General features: G+C 46.3%; 1 protein-coding gene across 1 annotated transcript; it reads left to right on the forward strand.

The window, feature by feature from the left end:
• Positions 1 to 4094: 4094 nt before the first annotated feature.
• Positions 4095 to 23183, forward strand: LOC126521563 (uncharacterized). Its single transcript, XM_050170260.2, has 14 exons — positions 4095 to 4458; positions 6219 to 6278; positions 11494 to 11553; positions 13183 to 13218; positions 13850 to 13909; positions 16045 to 16086; positions 16194 to 16331; positions 17085 to 17225; positions 17790 to 18031; positions 19457 to 19578; positions 20858 to 20972; positions 21539 to 21709; positions 22579 to 22695; positions 23160 to 23183. The coding sequence occupies exons 1-14, from the start codon at positions 4452 to 4454 to the stop codon at positions 23181 to 23183; spliced, it is 1335 nt and encodes a 444-aa protein (XP_050026217.2). The 5' UTR covers positions 4095 to 4451.
• Positions 23184 to 23220: the final 37 nt, after the last annotated feature.

Genomic DNA, 23220 nt, shown 5'->3' on the forward strand with positions numbered 1-23220 from the left:
GCTGTGTCACTTCTACGATAACAGAGTGCCAAGGCATTATTATGCTTATATTTAGCCGGACATTTAAAATAAATCCAGAATGGACAGAATTGTCAGTGCTGCAGGCTCACTGTAAACACTCCGGAGGTGTATGCGAAGATCATGCATGCAGCGCTTCCACAGCGCGCTCGCCATCCAGTGGCATGTAACTACTCTCCAAACTGAGTAAACTATGCATTGTGTGTTCGATTCATCCTGATATTTCACCATCTCTCACCCTCCTCCTATCTTCCTTTTCCTCCTCACCATAACAACGAGCAGCGGACCACAATCATATCTCTTCGGCTGGCCTCTCCAGACTTCCTTTTCAGTCTTTCTGCAGAAGTTTAACGCTATACATCATCGTCGTCGTCTCCATTTTTCTTTCTCCTGACTTCCTTAACAGGTGTGCACCACTTCAGGTCAGCAGCTGATTTTACTCCCTTTGTTTCTAGTGGGTCTTACCAAGCACACCAAGATTACTCCCTCGCCGCACCCAGGAGTCCAACAAAACACACGGAACGACTCCCTACACATGATGTCTTCATTGAAAAGAGTGGCGACACCTTGGCTGGGGTCGAAGGTAATTCAGGCATGGGGTCGGATAGAACTCTGAGGACGGTCGGCCCGGTGTGCGTGTGAGAGTCTCGCAGTTACAGAATAGCAGACCGGAATCGACGGCGAAGGTCAGGAGCACGTCACACGTAAACGCTTGTGGAGCCCGTCCTCCGATCGGGGGGAGGCACTGTAGTGCGGGATGGTCGTCCTGTTTCCTGCGTGTCTCTTTATGATTCGACACTCCCAGAACACGTGCTTGGGCGTGGGACGACGTGACTTGCGGAAAACTGCACACTGACAGTGGAACTGCGTGGAAATCTTTTCATTTTCACCGTTCAGTGCCTTTTTCTTTCCTTCAAGATACAGGACCTGTAGTGATCAGTGACGTCGGAATTAAGAGCAAGGTTGGCAGCTGATGATGAAATACCAAGGCGGCATCGCGTATTAAGACGCCTTCACATAAGCACCGCCACCACGCGTGCCCTCTCGAACATACCAGTTTCTCTATGTTTGTTGACGACGTAGATGTATAGGCATATGCATCTATTGCACGTACCCACTTTGGGAGATTGGTCTAGCAGCGGGTAACTCCCAAAATTATAATATATAAAATTAGATTTAAAAAGACTTAAAACAATGAAATTAGGTGGCTTACAAACAAAATATCCAGAATTTGTCGTACACATATTTAAAAAAAGGAAGTATATCAGAACAAATAAATACAACAGAAACCAACACTAATTTTGGCAAAACGAAAATTAACGTATTGAGGTCGAAATTTAGCGTAGAACCTAAAAAAACGAACTCAGTTGCAACGCGAGTTTACTCATCCCTGTGTCCGCGAGTCGAGGCACCCAAGAATACCAAACCAACGTTCGTGTTAAGCCCGTGGTAAACTTCGTGCGCCGTACAGTTCTTCCTCTTCGCCTACTTCAGGCATCGGCTTCGTGCTTCCTCCTCTTCGCCAACGATGACCGCGCGGGAGGCGAGGAAGTAAAAGTTTCCGGGCTGCCCGCGTCGTATCCGCATCGCCATAGCCGTTTCGTCCGCCAGCGCAGCCATGACCACGCAGAGGGCCACCGGCTACAGCAAGGGCAAGTGTCGCGCTTCCCCTCCGTGCGCCGCTCTCTTCCCTAGGGCTCGACCGAGGCGGCTGTCGGGCTCCGCGGTGCACGCCGCAGCGTTGCGCCATCGCGCGCACCGCGAGCCGCCAACTGCATTTGGGACCCGGCACACGTCGGTGGCGAACTCGGATCGCGGGTACCTCGGCCAGACACCGGAGCCCGGAACATGGAGCGCATCCTGGGCAAAGTTCGCCGGAGCAGCTCGTCGCTCATGGAAGGCGCGCAGCGAACACTTTTCGGATCGAGTCAGTAACTGCGGTATTCTTTGCGACGGGAGTAGAGAGGTTTTCGGTGTGTAGGTGGTGCTTGATAAGCGAGTATATGCCTGCCCCTAAAAAAGAAAAAAAGAAAAGAAAGCTCATCGAGAAGCGAGAACACTTGTCATTCATGTTCCGTGTCTTCGCGTGGATCATTCTTAGCGGTGAGCAGGTTATTCGGGAAGGGATGCGAGTACACCTACGCCTGGCATAATGAGAGCTAGATTGTGAAGGAATCATTGTAGAACCATGTAATATAGCGGCATCGTTTCTATTTCTTCATTCCTTTTTTTCTCTTTGGTAAACGAGAACAGCGACCAGTACACCTGCTACCTGCGGGGCCCAGTCGATCGGTGTCTTTCATAGGGGTGTTGAGTTACGTACTACAGTCATACTGACTCGCTAAATACACATTTTAGGGAATTCTCCGTACTTACCATGATCGCTTCAGCAGGCCCTTCGCACTGTTCCACTACGCGTTTGATTTCAATTTATCGCTTCGAGTAACGACATGGCAACGTGCTACCACGAGATTAAATGTTGATAGTGTAGATGGTTACGTCGCAAAAAAAAAAAAAAAAAACAATGCAGAGAGCGGTCTTAATAAATTTCTTTGAGAAGTTTATACAGACAGTACCTTTGCGTCTTGTTTACAAAGGGCTTTCTTGCCCACGGACAACGCAATCTCTCCGTCCACCCGTACCACCATTTTTTGTTTTCATTTCCACACCCGTTTACATAAACTCTTAAAAGGAAGCTTTAGCTCGGGCCCAACTCCGACGCGGCTTATGCAAATACATGTAAAACGCAAAAACGCTTTTCTGAGACAACCCCTGGACCGATTTTAATGAAATCTGTTGCATTTGGGAGAGAAAGTTAAGTTCTAGTGACTGTTGGAAGCGGAGTTTCTATTCAAGGGTTGAATTTTGTTAAAAAGATTTTCAAATATCCAACTATTTGAAAAAAGTAGAAGCACGAAGGTTACAAATTCATAGCTCTGCATCAAGAACAGATATCGCGGTTTTCTAAATGGCATCCATTAGATCATTCAAAGCGGACAAATTCGATATGTCATTACATTTTACGTGAATTTGTTACATTGGTTCCAAGGGTTCTGCAGAAGCTGTATTTCCATATTACTAAATTTTTTATATTCATGTGTACGACATCAATTTTGTCTGCTTTAGATGTACTATTAAATGCATCTCATACAATTGTATTATAATTTTTTGTTGTTGAGTTATAGAGTTGTAAACTTCATAGTTTTGTTCTTGAAAATTTTTGATTTTTGCCAATATTTAATAAAAAATTGACGACCGAACTCGGAAATTCGAAACCAACAGTCACTAGATTTTAAGTTTTCCTTTTAAATACAACAGACCTCGTCAAATTTGGTGGAGTGGTTGCCGAGAAAAACGAATTCTCCTTTTACATGTATTTAGATCGGAGCACCCGAGCTAAAGCTTCCTCTTAAGTCCGCCCCTAATTAGAACTTCACAAGTCGAGAAAAGTGTAGAAATTTAGGACTCTTCATCCTTACATTGCTTCCTTTTCGAATATTTCACGTACTTTTTTTTTTATTCCGATGGCACTCACTGTGCCTTTTACCAAATGATCACATTTCAAAAGGTACGATCACGTTGTTAACACGAAATAAAATAAAATAAAAATTAAAGAATGGGTGAAACTATTTGCTCAAGTTCGCTGGCCGAACAGTACTATATTTGGTAGTGTCTTTTTAATTTCAGCCTTCGATGAAAGACCGTAAGTATTCTCACGATGACTTTTCAAATTATACTAGCGTCCGCAACCGTCACAATGGTTGCGGAATATGGTTTCACAATGTGAAACCATATTTACCAGTTAACGTAATTTGTGAAGCTCACGACGTCGCTAAAGTTCACACGGACGTGTTCGAAAAATATCTACAGAGTTGTGCCAATTACATATGTGAAAGTAAGTATACGTCAATACCATTTCTCTGAACACTCACGTGTTTTGGCGTAGAAACGGAACAATACAAGTAGCTTCCAATATTGATTCCATGAGCGGTTCGACATGTTCTGTAACACTATGATTAACGCACTCCAACAAAATGAACTATTCAGCCTATGGCGCATTGGTGTCTGCGCTTTTATTATCCCAAAAGATCCTCTTCCATTATTTTCTAAATGTGCACATGCTTGCTTTCAGCGCTATAACATTGTTGCACCAATATGTCCGAATGCCGCCAAAAATTGACCTATTAGCAAAGGCACGACACTGTCCAACTCACTCAAATAAATCCACCGCAATCCAATTCAAGATTCCAGAGGAATCGTGAGGGAAACGTGCATCACGCAGTTCCGCATTGCAAGTTATCGACGTGGCGTCAATCTATCGCAGGTCTTCGCTCGGCCACTTGGTCACGTGGGAGAGCACGGTGGTGGTGTTGTGCTCCCTCGTGCTGTCCGTCATATTCGGATTCTTCATTCACCAGAGTTTCCACTCCAGAATGTCAAGTATGCCCAATCGTCGCGGCTTCTTATGTCCTTCTTTCGTAGTGCTAGAGGTGGTATCAATGATTCAACAGAACGAGAAGACGCAATTTAAGAAGCTACGAAACACACGTTGGGCAGACATGAGTTGCAAGTAAACATTCATTGTTAGCTGTTTGGAGGAACGCTTAACGAAGGGACAAAGAAAAAGAATGTACCAACCATTTCAATTTTCAACCTTCCTGCAATTCGTTGGTCAGCCGCTACGTGCACAAAAGACGAGGGTCACAAGTAAGTTAACAAACGCGCTTGCTCTCAACAGTGTTTGTACTTTGAAAGGAACTTCAAAGTTTGTAAGACGCAAAACGGGTGTGGTGCAGTACATGTTGCCATTAACTTGCGGTAAAGTCCACATAGACAAAACTGGTCGGTGTGTTAACACCCCTTTAAAAGAGCATCTCCGATCATTTGGTAAAGATGATTACTTACACTTAGCCAACCACTGTAAACGCTTTCACTGTGAACCTGTTTCTTGTGACACCTTTGTTCTGTTAGCGCGCGAAATAACAGGTATATTTAAACGCCTCGTGACCTCCCCGCTATCTGTTGCTGTTTTTAACTTTCTATTCATTATTCTACACGTGTTCATTGTATTTTGCTGGGGTATGTATGTATCACGTTTTCAAAAAATCAGAATAAACTGAGTTCTGAGTCAGCACCTGCGTGTTAACTCTAACTGTGACCTTTGTATTTTGTGCGCCCTGCAGATTAACAATGAATAATTGCCAGCTCGCGCCCAACTTTCAGTTCTGTTGCACGTAAGCGCCACGTGTGTTTAGTCTTTTTTTTATCGCCTCTTCTAGCACTGTTTGATTATGTGCCGCCATCAAGTATAGTCCAAGCTGCCCCTGTTGCAGCAAGTGCGTGTTGTCACAAGAACGTTCCAGTAAGTTCTGTCGCTAAAGGCTTCGAAAGCTTTTCGGGCTCTTCGTGATGAAAACCTTCGGAACTTCATCGCAAAGCGTTACTTATGCCACTGAGGGCCGCAAATATACATCCTAGTAGACGCGAAGAAGACACAGATAAGTCCCCTATAGTGCTTGTGTGTCCAAGTTCCTCAGGTGGCACAAACAGCGCACTTTGCCATGAAGCGTGGCCTCCGAGATTACAACGGCCACCTTTGTGCGCCACTGTGATCTCGGAGACCACGCGTAACCTATCGCCAACAAGTCTCGCTTAAAACCTAGCCTGATGCATTTCGCACCTGTGGTTTAAGACACACGTCTAGCACCAAATTGATTGCGATGAGCCTAGCGTCTGACATGAAAAGGAGCTCATGCACTATGTTCTGACAGTGTTCGTAAGCCTTTTTCTTTCTGCAGTAACTTCATGACCCAAATTAAACTCCATATATGTTAGAGTGCTCGTACATATTAGTAAATTACATTTACTTCAATTTAAGAAAGAATGATGATGGTAACCGACACGCCACTGTTCCTAAGGTGATGTCCCTCTTATCTGAAGAGTGACTATGACCAAACCTAATAGGGCATTGAATGTTGCAGTATGTTTTTAACAATTGAAAACCCCATTCGCGTACCGGTCGTCCACTGCACAGCTTTGCAGTGGTCACGATTCCTCTTTTGGTGAACTGTACATCCGTCTCTAAGCGACGATCGACACTACAACGCTTTATTTGGACTAGAGCGAGCTATCGACAAGCACACCTCATACGAACCTTGGACAAGCGTTCGCTATTGACGAAACCATTGCATTAATTCCAGGCGGACTCATGGCCGACAACGACGCGCATGAAATGCAAGACAACGTCGATGTCTCAAAATGTAAGCAATGTCCACACTATTTGCATAATTTTCGCGGTACCTCTACGGCCAGTGCTGTTTTATATAGAAATGACGTATTCCACTTGTCGTTCCAGTGCGCTCTGGTAGCACCGCAATGATTGCATAAAGGCAGCAATTAATCTGCGCTGCGATCGTAAGCCAGTTTCAATGGCGATGAGAAACTGTAATCATCACTGGTGGATTGGTTTATTCTCGTAAGACAGCTTTAGAGCAGCCCTATACTACCTCAGTAACAGAGTTGGAGTGCTCTGAGACGTAATACTAACACAGCGCATACAGACGAGGACACAGGAAAGCTCATGAACACACATCACGATGCCAGGAATGTGTGTGCTCATGCGCCTTCTTGTGTCCTCATCTGTTTGCGTTACATCAGTATTCCAAGATTCCAAACCAACAAGACCGCATCGCAACACTAGTTGGCTCTGAAATGGCCAGGCGAATATTCTAAAAGCGATGACTCTCAAAGAACTGTGGCGATTGTCCGATACGTACTGATCGTTCGCATCTTTTGACCTGCTTTGATTGACGCTTATTGCATGGTTACATTACACAGGCATTTTAAATCCTGTGTTTTGACTAAAACATGCTTGTAGCGCAGAACTCGTGTAAGAATACATTGTGTAGGCCGTGAGGTTCTTGGTTTTGACGTGAAGGCGAACGTAAACGTACAACACTGTGCAATATATACTCCTTAGGTGCAGATATACTCCTCAGCCATATTTCGAAAAGGCGCAACGAGATGACCCTCCATTCATAAGGCTCTCACGGAGAGGCGGCAATGCTTTTCTAGGGAAAATGTCCGCTGTTCTGACGTTGTTTTCTGTGCCCCATTATGTGTGTGTGCGTGCGGGCGCGCCACTTGTAATGGCGACGAGACCACTTCCTTTTAGTCTACTTTTCGCTGGAATGTTGCGCTTATTTCTCGCCGTATGACACTGCGATCATTGGTCTCTTTAAGAAGGAGGCGTGAAGGGGCACTATCTGGACGCGCTCGCGACGTAATTTGTTGCGATGTGTCCGCACCTAAATAGATTATATATATATATATATATATATATATATATATATATATATATATATATATATATATTGTACTGAAGGCACTGGGCAGTGGGCATGGTGCTGGTGTGCTGGTGCAAGAGAAGAAGACGACGAGGAGTGTTTGCTTCCAGTTGCGATATAGCGACGAACTGTTTAGGCCTAGCGCTGCAACCTATTACTAGTGCTGCTAGGCGAACACCCCCGTTGCAATATATTGACATGTGTACTTGTTTATCTTTATCGGGCGACCACGTTTCACCGCCTAACATGTTATCGCACAGCGCAGGACGCGCCTGCATGTAGCGGAAGTTTCTCGAATGCTATTGATGTTCCATCCGATGGCTGTTACTGAACCTTGCGTAATCTGATTGCATGCATGCGCCACACGAATAGTGTAGAACTCTGTGGAAGACACGCGGGTCCCAGGGATTATTCTGGAACATTCGACGACTGATGTATAAAAGCCGACGCGCTTGACCCGCTGATCAGATTTTCGACGATCGCCGCCTGGGTTCGCCGTTTTCATTGAGCATTGAGTGTAGCCTGTTTGTTTCTGGGCACAGGTTCGCCCAATAAAGTTAGTTTCGCCATTCACACTTTTGTTGCTGTGTCCTCAACCGTCACTACCACGTGACAACATATATATTGTGGGCATTTATTGAGAACTTGTTCATCATCTGTACATTATCATCATTATGGGTGCGCTCCTCTTCTTCATCGTCGCATCATCATAGTGGACTGGGCCGAGGGTCCGTCGCCGCGTCTCTCAAGCTCAATAAAGGTCGGCCCTTAACTGTGACGTCACAAGTGGTGGAGGTGCTTCTTGGTCCCCCGACCTCTACAAGCCTGGCATACCCCCTGGAGCTACGTTCAGGTCGCCGCTTGTGCCGACTGTCCGCCAGCATGTCGCTGGACGAGCAGCCTGGCGCTTCTGCTGTAACAATCTCAACACTGCAAGCCGCACCTTATCTGATCATCAGTGGCCAGCAGCGTGATCCCCATCTGTTCGCTGGTCTTCGCGGCGAAGATGTTGAGGACTGGCTGGACGATTACGAGCGCGTAAGCTCTGCTAATCGGTGGGATGACCTACTCAAGCTCCACCATGTCTCGTTCTATCTGACGGGTGTGGCGAAGACCTGGTTTTTCAACCATGAGATTGATTTCTCCGATCGGACCACTTTCAAGTGGCAGCTTCGACAAATATTTGGAACGGTGGCGGTTCGCTCCGCCCTTGCGAAGAAAACTCTGGATGCTCGTAAACAACACTCCGGTGAGTCCTACACATCGAACATCGAGGATGTGCTTGCACTCATTCGTCCAGTCAATGATGCTATGGCTGAGTCGGACTCATATTCTTAAAGGCATTGGGACTGTGGCCTTCAACGCGCTAGCCGTGAGGAACCCGGCTACAGTCGCTGACATCGTCTTGACGTGCCAGCGCCTCGACGAGCTCGAGTCCGTACGCTTGCAGTCGGACTGCGAACACCGTTATATGGCTGACCCTGAGCTGCGTGTAATGATCCGGGCGATTATCCGAGAGGAACTTCAATCCCTTGGCTTTTCATCTCCGTTGTTACTTCCTCCTCAGCCTTCTGGTGCAGCGTTGCGCGACGCCATCAAGGAGGAGCTCGCGTCCATCATTTGCTCTGCGCATGTTGACCCTCCTGCTGCTCGCCGCCTGCCAACATACGCCCAGGTTGCTACCGCGCCTCCAACCGGCGTCCGTTCAACGTTGTCTCTACTCACATACGCGCCGGTTGGTGTCGCTCCTCCGGCCAATGTCCCCTCAATACCACTTGAGCTTTCATCGCTCCATCTGACCGCGCTATCTCACAGCGTATCGAGCGGCCCCTACTACCCGCCTTGGCGACCTTCTCGCCCTATATGCTATTACTGTGGTTATCGTGGCCACATATCCCGTTTTTGCTGCAAGCGCCAACAAGATGAGCGTTGCGGGTGCGACACGAGTGAACGCGATGCGTATTCTGCTGGGGTATCTCCTCAAAACCGGCGTTACGCGTCCCCTCCGCGCCGTTCCACATCTCCGCACGCAGCAACCGAGACATCGAATGGTTACCGCAGCACCAGACGCCGCTCACCTTCGCCCTTCCGCCGCTCCTCGTCACCGCTCCGGCCTGCAACGTTCACCTCTGACCGTCGCCCGGAAAACTAAGTAATGCAGTTTTCGGAGGAAACCGACATTACTACAATTCCTCCAGTGCGCCCTTGTAATATGATGTCTGTGTTCGTTGAGGATGTGCAAGTTGAAGCTTTGGTGGACATTGGTGCCACTTTATCTGTTATACATGCTGATTTGTGTAAGCGTCTCAGAAAAGTTACAACGCCTTATGATGGACCACTGCTGGTTGCAGCTGAAGGGGTCTCTATACGCCCTTCCGCGTTTTGTACTGTGCGTGTAATGATCGACGGCATTATCCACCACATACAGTTTGCTGTGCTGTCGCCATGCTCCCACCAGCTCATTTTAGGATGGGATTTCCTTGCCTCTGCTTCTGCTGCTATATGTTGTGGGCAACGTGTCGTACATATGACCGACACCGATTATTCGCTTGGTGATGAACAGTACCAGCCACTTCGTCTGCTCGCTGCAGAAGACATTTCTTTAAGAACTGGTAGGCGCAGAGCTCAGAGACTCTGGCACAACTCACAAGACTACTTCAGGTTACCATCCTCAGACCAACTGAGCGGTTTCATCGTATGCTCTCTGACATTATAGCCGCCTATATTCGACCAGATCACAGAAACTGGGACGTAATTTTGCCATTCGTCACCTTCGCGTATAACACCGCCGTTCAACGCACAACCGGTTACTCGCCATTCTACCTCGTCTCTGGCCGTTCGCCCAGTTCCTTTCTCGACTTTTCTTTCTTTTCTGCCCCTGTCAGTGCATCTCCATCTTCCTGCGAAGAATATGTTTCCCGCCTTGACCATCGTCGCAAGCGTGCCTGCTTCAAGACCGAAGCGAGACAACAGGATCGCAAGGATCATTATGACGCATCTCATCGCGTAGTTTTCTATCTCCCCGGCGATGAGGTGCTGCTATGGACACCAGTTCACACTCCTGGGTTGTGCTAAAAGTTTCAGTCCCGCTATATTGGCCCATACACGCTCCTGGAAATGGTTAAATATCGTGTGACCCCTATTGTTCCCTCAACTGACCGCCGTTACCGCTCTACCAAAGTGGTCCACGTTTCTCGTATGAAGCCCTTTACGCGCCGTTTCCCGTACCTCTAGGCTGCGGCCAGGATGGCCGCCCTCGCGGAGGGGAAATTAGTGGGCGCATTTATTGAGCACTTCTTCATCATCTGTACATTATCACCATCATGTGTGTGCTCCTCTTCATCGTGTGGGTAGTCACATCATCATAGTGGACTGGACCGAGTGTCCGTCGTCGCCGCGTCTCTCAGGCTCAATAACGGTCAGCCCTTAACTGTGCCGTCGCGATATATATATATATATATATATATATTGCAACTTTTATATACGACAACTGTCACGGGCAGTTGTCATCATCTGCAGATCTCGATGTAGTTTCTTGGAGTCGATATTGATGATAGTATTAGCTGAGAGACACAGCGATGGCACTATGTCAGTCCATCTCAAAATCATTGTCTGTTGTAGAAATATAGGCATTACCTGTCGCTACTGCTTAAAATTGCGTTATACCAGTGGCTTCACTATAGGAAGGGAGGAGTCTAATGGCACACTTCTTCGCCAATGAAGCAAAAAGGCGCCGGGCGCCTTTCGCTGAATGGAACGGTGACACTATGGGTTGACTAGAGAAAAAGAAAAAAAAGGAAATTTGTAGGAGGGTGCCCTTAACAAAGCTTAAATGACTTAGAATGCTGTAGAACATTTAATTGGAATGTACATTAGAAATGCCAGCCCTGAAAAAACATACATACACTGTTTTTACAGATGCTACGTGGCTTTCACACCGGGGCCGAATGCGCTAGCGGATAGCGCGAGATTAGCATAAATGTGTGCTATAATTTTCGTACGAAAGCCTCTTTAAAATACCACGCGGTCTGCATAGACTGTATTCTTCACCAAGTCACCTACCATTTCTCTCTCGTCTTCATTTTGCTTTCCTTATTTCCGTTTTTTTTTTATCATCTCTCCAAACCAGGGCCACATAAGGACTCAGAGGCCGTGGGCATGCAAGGAAGTCTCGACATACGGCGTTTAGGTACGTTTTCAAAAGTTTAATGCCTACACAGAAAAATGTATGCGAACTCGGCTGTTCCGAGTTGGAGGGATGGCTTGCAGTCAGCATGAACATCGGTGACACTGAAAAAGATCACCCTCAGGAAAGACGACGACCTAAGGAAAAAGAAAAGGACAGGAACGAAGATAACTGGATTAAAGACTCCTACTTTTTTATTCACAAAGCCGTCTCTTCTGTCTGAGATTCATAACAGAACAAGACATATCCGGCAGTGAATGCATGACTACATATCGCATGACCACTTATAAGATGCAAGGGTCCAGAGATTCAAGGGTCCAAATTCACATCTAGTGGTAAAAACTACTCGATGTGAGAACTCTTACAAGCGGTTGTCATCATATGCCGGGTTAGGAACTTCTCCCCTACTTGATGCAAAAGAGCCAGTGTTCCCATCTGTTTCGTTGCTGTCCTTCTGGCGCGTTTACATCCTTCGAGCATACCTACGTACCAACCTGCGGGCTGGGAAATTCGTAAAATTGCCCTCCCAGAAAATTGAGAAGGCTGGGGGAGGGGGGAATAGCACGCGAGTGATTTTGTTTGTTTGCAGTGAGCACTTGCGCACACTTGCTTGCGCGCGTCACGTACATCGTTTGTGGTGGTGGTGCTTGTGTAGCGTCTGCAGCAGCTTCCTTGTACATCCACTTCCAAAAAATGAGATGGAGGCGGAATTCTTTTTTTTTTTTTGCATACTGTTTCAATCTTCCCGTGACAGCATTATGTTGTTTGGATCTAGAACTTCGCAGTGGTACAAAAATGATAGTGTAATGGTTAGTAACTTCATGAATAAAATTATTTATCTTGTGAATACATAATTAAAGTACTTAAGCAAGACTTGAGAGCAGACTAGTTATTATTCCATGATAATAAACTTCAAGCACTTGAAGTGTTCGTTCTGTTGTTACTGTTGTGAACTTTGTGCTACAAGGTTATTATTCTTCAAATGCTTCGTGTCAAACTCTACACTATACGTTATCACGTTTGTGTGCGTTTAGAAATTGCTAACCACGTGGTCTGCACGCCTTAACCTGGTAGGCTGTACGCTAAACCTTGGTAGACATGGCATATGCGTACTGAGGCCGTTCTGTCTCCAAAAATGATTATCGACTACCTCAACGTTCTATTGTCCTCATAATCTCTGCTACTCACTTTCTGCCCCTTAGCACTAGCATATTATATTTGTTAGCGCTGCTTCGCCTTCATTCAGGAGGCCTAGCGAAACGAGGCTTCCACTACCTCGCACAGATTCCAGCGCATATCCCCCTTGACGACTTCTGGTAGCATAACATGCGGCACTGGTATACTAATGCTATTTTAGTCTCAACGTGCGTAAACAAGCTAGTGTGGAAAAAAAAAAGACAATGCGAAATGACTGTTATTGTTAGTAGCGAAACATATCTATACTAATCTTGAGCCACATACGTACGACGTTCCCGGCACAGGCTTCTTGCAGCTGTATTTTGCCTCAGTACAAGCCATTTCACTAACACAGCGAAGCATTTTTCAGATTCCTAAGCTCAGCCTCCATTGCTGAGCACGAATTATTTTTTTCAAATTAAAATAAGATCTCTTTATTGGCTTTCATTTCTTTAGAAGCTCCAACCTTCAAGCCCAGGATGTCAAGGACTCGTAAGCGGTCTCTTTCAGACGATTCTTTTGCGATTTTGAATAGACGTGCATGGATGGACGCATTGTTCTCTTCGCACGTACCGCTTGCCTGTTCTCCATGTGAAATACACTATACCGACGTTTTCACGACACGGGATCGACGAAAAAGACGAGTATCCCCGCAGCCTAAGCATCCAGCAAAAAATCGAAAGCGTCCTAGCGAGCGCTACCTAAGCAGTGCAGTGCAGTTGACCGACTGTATGCCTAATCTTTTGCGGCAGTCGTGATTGAAATCTCCCGTGCGTCAGTGCGCATGCGCATGTGAGCGCGCGCACGTGTGTGCGTGCGGAGCTCGTTTGTGAGCGTGACGCGTGCGCCATAAGTTTTCGTAGCCGCGCATTTTGGAGTATGTGCGTTTGCATTTGCATGCTTGCGTGTGTACATGGGTCGATTGTTGCCGCATACCACTCCTTATTTATCTATCGAAAATTTCTGTTCAATAATCCAGTCTCTTTAGAGACGCAGCAGTCTCTTCATAGGGACGTAATATCAATAATTTTGCCAGGAAAAGAAAGACAACCCTTCGGTAACACTCTCGATGCGCAGCGTTCTTCCGGTAGGTTTCATGTTAATCACAAAAGTGCTTTTACAGGCAAGCCCAAGTCTTCAAATGAACATGCAACAAAGACTACGAAGAAAGACACAAGGACGCGTAAGTCATTTTGTGTAACGAAGCATTTCTTCACTTCTTTAGTCAATCCCCCGAGCCGATATCTTTATTTTTTTAAGGAGAGAAACGTAAGAAACCATATGCATTATGCTCATGATGTAACGCGCATATTGTACTATTCCCGTTTCGAGATTCTCAGGGACACCATTCCTAAGAAAATGCTCTCTTTTAGATCACGTCACGTTCGCAAACCTCAACACTTCGCCACGAGCCTGTTGTACTAGGCTCCTATATTGAGTGACAAGTGAATTCCCCGTTTTTTCTTCTTTTTCTTTCTCAAAAGCAATTTATTTTAGTAGATGCTAACGACCTGGAAATAAACATTGGTTTTAATTCCTTTCGATTTTTTCCTGTGTTCTTTATTTTTGCAAGTGTGCTTGCAGGGGTGGACGAAAAAAAACACTCTGACTTGAAGCCAGGGCCTGCAGGGCCGCGTGTCAATTGTATAATCGTTTTTCTTTAGCGGTTGTCGTGAAAAGTGACTCATGCTTCCGTACTCTCTAATTTTAGTCCCCCAAAAGCAAAACGAAAGAAATACCTAAATTATCGAGTAGGCTGTATCGACAACGCAGTGGTTTACGTGAAAAGTCTCGTGCGAGCTTCTGAGGGTGTGTGGGCCCTAAGTTACAGAAATTGCGTAACCAAGTACGCAAGTGAAATTATTCACGCCTTACAAAGCTTATACTCTCAAATCACAAATTTATGATGCCTATAGGGGGGAGGGGAGGCGGAAGGGGGGTTCTACGTTCTTAATTTTGCAATCGTACTCGCTACCTATTCGTAGTGGGCCCGCCGTGGTCAAAGGTGGTGGGCGCAAAACTGGCGTTCCTCTGTCTTGCTGTCGGAGTCTCTTCACGCCATTTATTGGCATTACGTGTCGAACGCGGAGGCGCCATAGCCTAGCAACCGTCAAATTTCTGCAACAAATTGTACACTTGTAAGCCCCATAGCTGCTAATGAGCGCAGGCTTGAGTTTGATTAATTATACCTATGCTGATTGAGCTCTCTCAAACGGGACTACTTGTGGTCGGATCGGCAAACGTACCGCCGCGCTGTGCCTCTTTGAACGCCGAGCGAGAGGCTAAATTTAGTTCCAATTGCGTCATGCGTGGCACGACAACGGCGCCCTCTGTGCACGCGAGCAATGAATGAATGAATGAATGAATGAATGAATGAATGAATGAATGTTTATTTTGACACAAGAATACAAAGAATCTCTGTCAAAGACACTGACATAAAGGCACGAATGCATGGTCGAGTAGCGGCTTTTTTTTTTCTCCATCAATGCAATGATACAAAAGCTAGGAGCGTGGGTAGTACTGTTGCACAGACATAAGCGATAATAGTATGACACGTTTTCATTACGTGCGGTTTTAGCAAGCGACCCCCTATGCTGACAGAATTGAAAGACGTTTCCCGTCAAAAAGAGTACGCTTTTCTGTATGGACATAACAAATTTCTTCAGATTTCACAACTCAGCCTGCAACACGAACCCATGAATATGCTGAAGGAAGCTACACATTCGACCGTGCTCATGTGTAAGGAATAAAAGCAGTATGTACTTTGGCAAGCTTAAGGATATGGTAACTTTATTCATCGCGCTTCTTTAATAAAAACTTCCCATCTATAAAGAAACCAGGAGATTTTATCAGATTCGTATCAGCCCTGCCATGCAAGAGAAACTGACTTCCCGTGTTCCGCGCATTGGGGGCACGTTAAGCATCCCCTGGTGGTCAAAATTATTCTGGAGACCACCACTATGACTTATGCCTCATAGCCAAATCGTGGTTTGCCACGTAAAACCTCAGAATTCATTCATTCATTCATTCATTCATTCATTCATTCATTCATTCATTCATTCATTCATTCATTCATTCATTCATTCATTCATTCATTCATTCATTCATTCAGAAACTGACTTGACAAGGTTTGTGTGTCTGAACTTTTGTCGAGACTCAGCTTGGAATACATGCAAACCTGCAGCCGACGTAAACGTCTTGCTTAGTAAATCGACAGCGCGAATGTGCCTAACTTGTACAGCATTTTCAGCATACTAGCGCTCGCTGTCTCAATTGCTCACTAATACATTATCATTATTATTTTTCTTGCGCACGCAGATGGCCCTCGTGCCCAAGAGCGCGTCCCCGAGAAGCAGAAGTGTAAGTATTCGAATACGGGCTTGAAATTTCAGTGGAACGGGACATGCGTGGCTATTAGAATGTCTAAGGAATCACGTTCGCAATTTGACATGACGTCATCTTTGCAGCTCTCAACGAGAAGCTCAAGAATACAAAGAAGAAAAAGAAGAAGAAGAAGAACAATTCTGCAAAGGCCCTCAAGCCTAAAGCGATTCCAAGCGCTACCGAACAGTCGAACGAGCCCGTAAAGGGTTTGAAACCAAGCGGTAAGAGAGATGTGGTCAGTCTAAGGACTATGACTCAACAACGTACAGTTCTCCACGTATATAAAAAGAAACACTGTTGTCTAAAAGAAAGCAATGTTTTGAAGTTCACTGCGCCTGCGAGCGCATGTCACTTGTATCTAGACGCGTGAGAACTGTCGTGAAGTGGCCTAGGAGTCGTATTCGAGACCTTATTTTCGTATTTATCGCTACGATCGCATGCACGAAGTAAAGGCTTCGCGCACAGCAATATCAGACGCAATCTCCACAACCTCCACAACACCCGCTTCCACTCCACTCTCCTTCTGCGAGGAAAAAGAAAACATGACGTTATACTCGTCTTTGTTTGCAGCAGATGACTTGAGAACGTGATTTTGAGAAACACGTGATTATTTGCGTGCTTGGTTCCTTGTGTTAGGCAGTTCCAAAACTAAATCTTGTGTGTGTGACACGCCCCCCAGCTGCACTGATATACTTACGGAACACTTACACAACAAGGCAGCGCGCATTGGGGACATTGTTCAGTGCTGAAACGGTTTTACACAATCTCATTTAGCTTTTCGTTGCACGTAAGACAAAGTAACTTCACAAAGAATACTTATAAACTTGAGATCACTTGCTTGGGAAAGCAGAACGCATTCTGCCTCAATGATACGCTGGAACTTCGCATTTCGTCCTTTATATTAGCGGGTTTCGTTATGATGCTTATCGTGCAACAGAGCACTGAAATGGCCGCGCTTTCAACTCTGCGTGCAGGCATTTCCAATCACCTGCTGTGTTTTATGTCGGACAACGCCACGGACAAACTACAGATGCCGGCCGAGTACTGTACCCATCTCGTCTACAGAGACATGACCCTGAGCAAGCAGAATCGTACATTTGTGCCTGCCAAGAACGGTGCGTTTGTTTCACCCGGAGACTTTATCTTTGTTTGTCTGAAAATGAACGCTACCTAATCAACGCTAGCCTATTTTCTAGAGTTCCTCGATTACATGTGGCGAGCGCCCTATATAGACATGCAAGCAACAACTGGACATGTTTCAAGACGCATGATGTCTTTAATTCATCATCATGAAACCATATCTTAAAAACAACGAACTTAATCAATGAGCAACGTTCTTACTGAGTAGTTAAAGCTGGGCTGATCGCATCTGTAACGGGATGCAATGTGCGTGGTAGCGCCGCACCTTTTAACTCCATTAAGAAAGCAAAAATAGGTAACGCAACAAAAATTTACCTGAAGACGACATATCACTAAACATGTCTAAGTCATTGCGATGTTCTCTACTACAGGTTAAGACAGCTTAAGACCCTGCTAGGCCACAATGCCTGCTTTTTAGCTGAGTCGATATTTTCATTTGATCTGTGGTGGTGGCGTTTATTATTATTATTATTATTATTATTATTATTATTATTATTATTATTATTATTTATTAATTAAACTCTACATTCTCCACACAGGCACCGGCTTCGACGAGTTCATGTCCCTGCGCGAGCGCTTCGTGACGACCAAGTTCGTGGTGTCCCTGAACCCGGCGATGGTGCGCGAGATGCTGGACTACGGGGACCGAGACGAACGCAACCTGGCGGCCGTGTGCACCCAGCTGGCCAAGTGGATCTCGCAGAACGAGCTCAACGGCGTCGCCTTCACGGGACAGCTCATCACGAGCACGCGACACAAGAGCATGCTGGCGGTGCTCAAGGTGCGGCGCGCGCGGCCTTTGTTCTACACCCGCCGCGGTGGCGGTTTGCCGTGACCGTATGCAGTCTCTGCCGTTCTAGCTCTCTGGAAAAACGTTTCCGTGGGTTCGCGTCGCTTATTAATCGGTGCGAGCACCGATCAATTCGCACTCGATCAATACGCTCAGCAAAGTTGGATGAGTTTGTTCAGTAACGCAGTACTCCGGGTGCATGTGCGCAACAACACGAGCATGAACATGTCAGCAGTTGTGGCTCAGTGATTATAGTGTTCTTTTGCTGGGAACGAGGTCGGCGGCGTGATTCCCGACTGCGGTGGCCTCGCTTCGATGGGGGCGAAGTGCAAGAAGTCTAGTGTGCTTACATTTATATGCACGTTAAGGAACCCCATGTGGTCAAAATTAATCCCTAGCCCTCCAGTGTGGCATCTCTCGTAGCACCGGAGTTTCCTTAGGACGTTAAAACCGATGAATCAAAGAATCAACAAGCTTGAACAAGGACGTCACACAGGTTCTCGCTCTGATGCAGGCAATCAAGTAAAAAAGAAAGTGCCTCTGTTTGTGCTGGTGAACAAACGCAAAAGTTATCGTTCTGAGTCTTTTATCCTTACTACATGAGAGTGCGAGTTGAGAGAGGGTGCAGGGGAGAGTGAGAGCTGTTATTAATTTAGCCACCCCTTGATTATGAGAGACACCGCAGAAGAATGCTCTGGGGTAACTTTTAGCATCAGGGCTACTTAAAAGACTCTAATTCCTAACTATATACGGACTTTTCTGTATTTCGACCTTCTCAGAATACGGCTGGAATCGAGCCCGGGTTTGATGCTCAACAACATCATCACCATTAAGTTTTGATTACAGTGTATTGAAAGCGGCTAGTGCGACTTTTATTCCGACGGTAGTTACATATTCCAGATGAAATTTCCCAGTCGCCGTCGTGATCCGTATGAAGTCCGAGTGCGATCAGATGTGGGGGGTAAGGAAACTGTGCGAGGATGAGCTGAGAACGATGGTGGGATCGTGGCTTGATGCACGCCATCTTGCCTTGCACCCATTGTTGCATTTCACGTGATCAAGCACGCGCTAGGGGGTGGGGGATACGCGGCCCGCGCGCCATATCTTGGGGGTAATTTGCAGCGGGCACAGAGTCTAAGGGCGAGCCTAGACGGCTGGTGGCTTCATGCGTGCTGCATTCCCGCGCGCCTATTGTTGGAGGTCGCGTCATCACTAGCTTCCGAGACTCAGTGAAGCGAGAGGCAACACGAAACGTTCACGCCTTTGTCGAAACTCTTTTTTTGCACACTTGCGTAAGCTACAACTGGATCTATGCCAATGTTACTCCTTTCTGTAAACGACAAGATTCTAGTCCAGCAACATGTGGCGTATGTTCGTTAATCTATCCTTCGCACCTCTCCCTTGTGGCTCGAGCAGAACGTCCAGGATGCCTTGAAGCAGTTGGGAGAACCTAAACCTGCCCTTATCTACTCTGGGTACGCATCGCATGACCAGTACACGCAGAAGAGTATCATGGGCAGGATTAAGGATTATCTCCGGTAAGCGCTTCTTCACAGCCCATTTGAATGCGATGCGCGTAGGCACTGGTGTAAACAGCGGAAGTAGTTTGGTGACGTTATTGCTAGCTACCCGTTGTTGCATCTAAGTCAAAAAGACGGTGGGACATACTTCACTGAATGGTTGCTTCCTCCAGTCACAAATAGATGACGAAAGCAAAAAGATAGAAGCACTATCGGACGCGACACTATGCAAGAGAAGTCTGGTGAATCGAGGGAGAAAGGGGATAAAGTAAATTTGTCAGTGCATAAATAAATATTTGGGTCATATATATTTCCCTTTATGGCAAGATAACACCTGTCGCTACGCCTATCTGATCTTCCCAATATATTTTAGTTCCTATAACTATTTCTGTATCTACTATCCCAACTACACATAACTTGAAACCGCAGTGATGATAGTAAGTTCTTTAAGGTATCAGCCAAAGCCACGTTGAAACTATCATTCAGATGAGCGAATATGCAATGCAGATTCATGATTGGAAAATGTGCCATTCATCCAACTGTAGCGCATTGCTAAGTGCTAGGAAACGTAATAGTGCCTCCTCTTCGGATCCTAGCAAATGGCAGTGGGATGCTCAATCTATCAACGACTATATGTGCCGAAAGCGTCCTGGTAGCGGGCGGAAGTGACATTACGAGGATTACATCGGGGGCAACACGTTCACGTCGTGAAACGACATAGACGAGCACGACCACTTGAGCCGTTAACTGCTATTACACGTCACCATTGCGACTAGCGTTAAACGTGGTTAAAGTAAATATGGTCACATGATGGGTGTTCGCGTGGCACACGACGGTATCATATTCCCAATGAGCAGAAAGGCATGGTATGCACCCGGTGCGATGATACGAGAATGCACTATGCAGACAGAAAAAGAAGCACTGCCGTAGTTGACAAAACTGCAAGCTGATGCACTCGTCCAACGAACAGCATCAGCACACATTCAGCAGCATCAGCAAACAACTGGCGTTCCGGTTGGCTCCTGTTGGGACAGGTTCCGGCGCATACAGTCTGACATGGCTGGTGGTCAACGGAGAATGGTTGCGTTCAAGCGTCAACAAAAACAGCATGCCTCAAGGGCAGCGTCATCTTGTAGTTCCACATAACTTCAGTTCGAGATTGAGCGTTTCGCTGCACAGCCTACACTTAACCTGGATACATTGATAATGACACCGAAAATACTACACAATTACCGAAGGATATGCGTAAATCGCGGCATGACACATTTTATACTTCTTTTTCACTCGCATGACTCAGCGCCGCAGACATCTTCGTGATAGAGACTCACTATCACGAAGAGGAGCAGTTCTGCAGGCTCGTCTATCCGTCCATCTTCGTTCGGATCGACGACACACCCAGCAGCATTCCTGTGGTAAGTGCCACGTGCATACAGATAAGGCCGGACGTTGTGGAACCTATGTACAATCGGTGTCAATGGTTTACAGATATGGGACCTGAGGAAACGTTGAAATACTTAGCAATTCGTGACCGTAGCCAGTAAAACAGTGCACCATTATGCGGTTCGCATTTACTGCTATACGTTTGAAATCTGAATTTCATTTTGCCTACCCAGACTTCAGAATTATTCAGCTTTTTCTCAGGTCCCGCCGTCCGTAAAGTTTCGACGCCGACAGTACATTAATTCGCTATCACAAATGCGGAATTTTAGAGTGACCCGGCAACACGCCTCTCGAAAGCGGCCATTTGCTTACTCCTGAATCCTGTACGTGGCTCTTGCACCTACTCGTACCTTCTTGGTTGTTGTTCAGATGGACGGGTGTTTGTTGTTGTCACGTCACGTTTCTTCGTAAGCTCCTATCTGCGGCAGTTGTCCCGTTACTATTCCTTGAAAACTGCCCGTCCTTCCTCGTCGACTGCACTGGCGTCTCCCAATTCAAGTTAACAGACTTCCTCGCAAAATGTCCGCGCGTACCGCAGAAATCGGCCCTGCTCTGGATGGAGATGGTCAAAGAAGACGACGGCCTGAATGGGACGCACAACATGTGCTTCTCACTAGACATGTCCACCATGTCGTTCGACGTGGCAGCCAACAGCCGACCGACCGTTGGCGGATGGTGCACGGGCCGCAAGTGGATCAATTACGGACAGGTGAGCAACAAGTACCCACGCAGTCAATAAAATGCCTTTTTGGCATCCCCATACCCGAAGAGAGCTAACACACGAAATCGCTTTCAAAGTGGCAAGTGGCTGGAATGTCACAAACGTGAACAAATCGCACCTTTTGCTTAAACACCCTGGGTAAATGCTGACAGCAGCATCCCCCATGTACGTGGAGAAAGTAAGCGTCTCCTCATATTTTAAAAAAAATTACGCTTTCTTTCTTTTTCTTTCGCCCCTTCCCCTCCTTTTTTTTTTTGTTTAAACAACGATCATGTGGTACCTTCACCTGTTGATCGTATATCCTGGAATGTCGTGTCATCTCGCGGGTGCTTCCTACTTCACGGGTACTTCTCGTTGTCTGAGACGACACACTGAAAAATAGTAATTTTTTCGCAAAATCTGAACATAACAATACGATTAAAATAATATCCATACACAGCACCGTGCGCATCTGGCTTCATATCCGTAATAAGTATTTTAGGTAATCGAGAGCAATGCACACTATAACTTCCCACGGACCGAGGTTAAAGGGACGCCAAGCACCAATACTGAATCGCTTAACGCTGGTGGAGCATTCTTTCAAGAGCCTATTTCCATTTCTTTCGCGGAAAAGGGTTACCTGCTGCAATGGAGAAAATGAAGGTCAAAGATACTCATCAAATTTCTTTTCGTCCGAACGGCAGCGCCGCATTGTGTGCAAATGGATTAACGGGATGTATATGGCATGCAGATAGCAAGCAGTTATCCGGTTCTGATGAAGCCTGTTCACGCGGGCTAACTTTTCGGGACGCGCCATATGTTCGCGCCTGCTCGATGTACGCACAGAAGGCCCACTATAGCTTTTCGTTTACTCCCAGATGTGCGGCACGAATGTCTGGGTGACGCCCGACGAGGACCGCGTAGCCCTGTCGACTTCCAGGCGCAAGCCGCAGACGTGGCTCGCCTATGACAGCGAGGACGCCATCAAGAAAAAGGCACGTCATCTTCCGGACACTTTGACTTCAACTTGGCATTAACTACACGAGTGCAAGGTGCATCCCGGAAATATATCAGCATTGTTCAAGTCTACTCGCAGAATATCATCCATTCTATTCCTGCCGGTGGCGGCGACAAAATTTGGGGGCTTAAGATTATAGAAATTTATAATTCGCCAGATGTTTGGCAACTCTTGTTCAAACAGCACAGTACCAGCGACAATCACATGTTTAGGAAAGAGGATACCACTAGGTGTGAGCTCCCCTAAAATAGAACGGATTCGAGAATTCGTATGAATGATAAGCAAAATTCTGCAATGCATCGACTCGAATGTTTATGAAATCGAATACTGTCACCTTCCTCAAAGTAGTGCCATGCTACAAAATAAGTTCATGCGGCTTTCTCGGAAAAAGGACTTAGTACTTCAAAGGTAAACTTGTTTAAACGCCTTTGCATGGTCTAGGGCATTGGCTCCGGGTTCAGTTAGGCCAAGATGAATTCATTATGACCGCTACGCTCTCTTG

The sequence above is a fragment of the Dermacentor andersoni genome, chromosome 6 (assembly GCF_023375885.2).
Source record: "Dermacentor andersoni chromosome 6, qqDerAnde1_hic_scaffold, whole genome shotgun sequence".
Classification (NCBI taxonomy): Eukaryota; Metazoa; Arthropoda; class Arachnida; order Ixodida; family Ixodidae; genus Dermacentor; species Dermacentor andersoni.

Coding starts and splice junctions, on each gene's coding strand:
- LOC126521563 (XM_050170260.2), top strand. Junction 16,332..17,084: donor AAAGGGTTTGAAACCAAGCG/GTAAGAGAGATG, acceptor CTCTGCGTGCAG/GCATTTCCAATCACCTGCTG. Junction 21,710..22,578: donor AGTGGATCAATTACGGACAG/GTGAGCAACAAG, acceptor GTTTACTCCCAG/ATGTGCGGCACGAATGTCTG.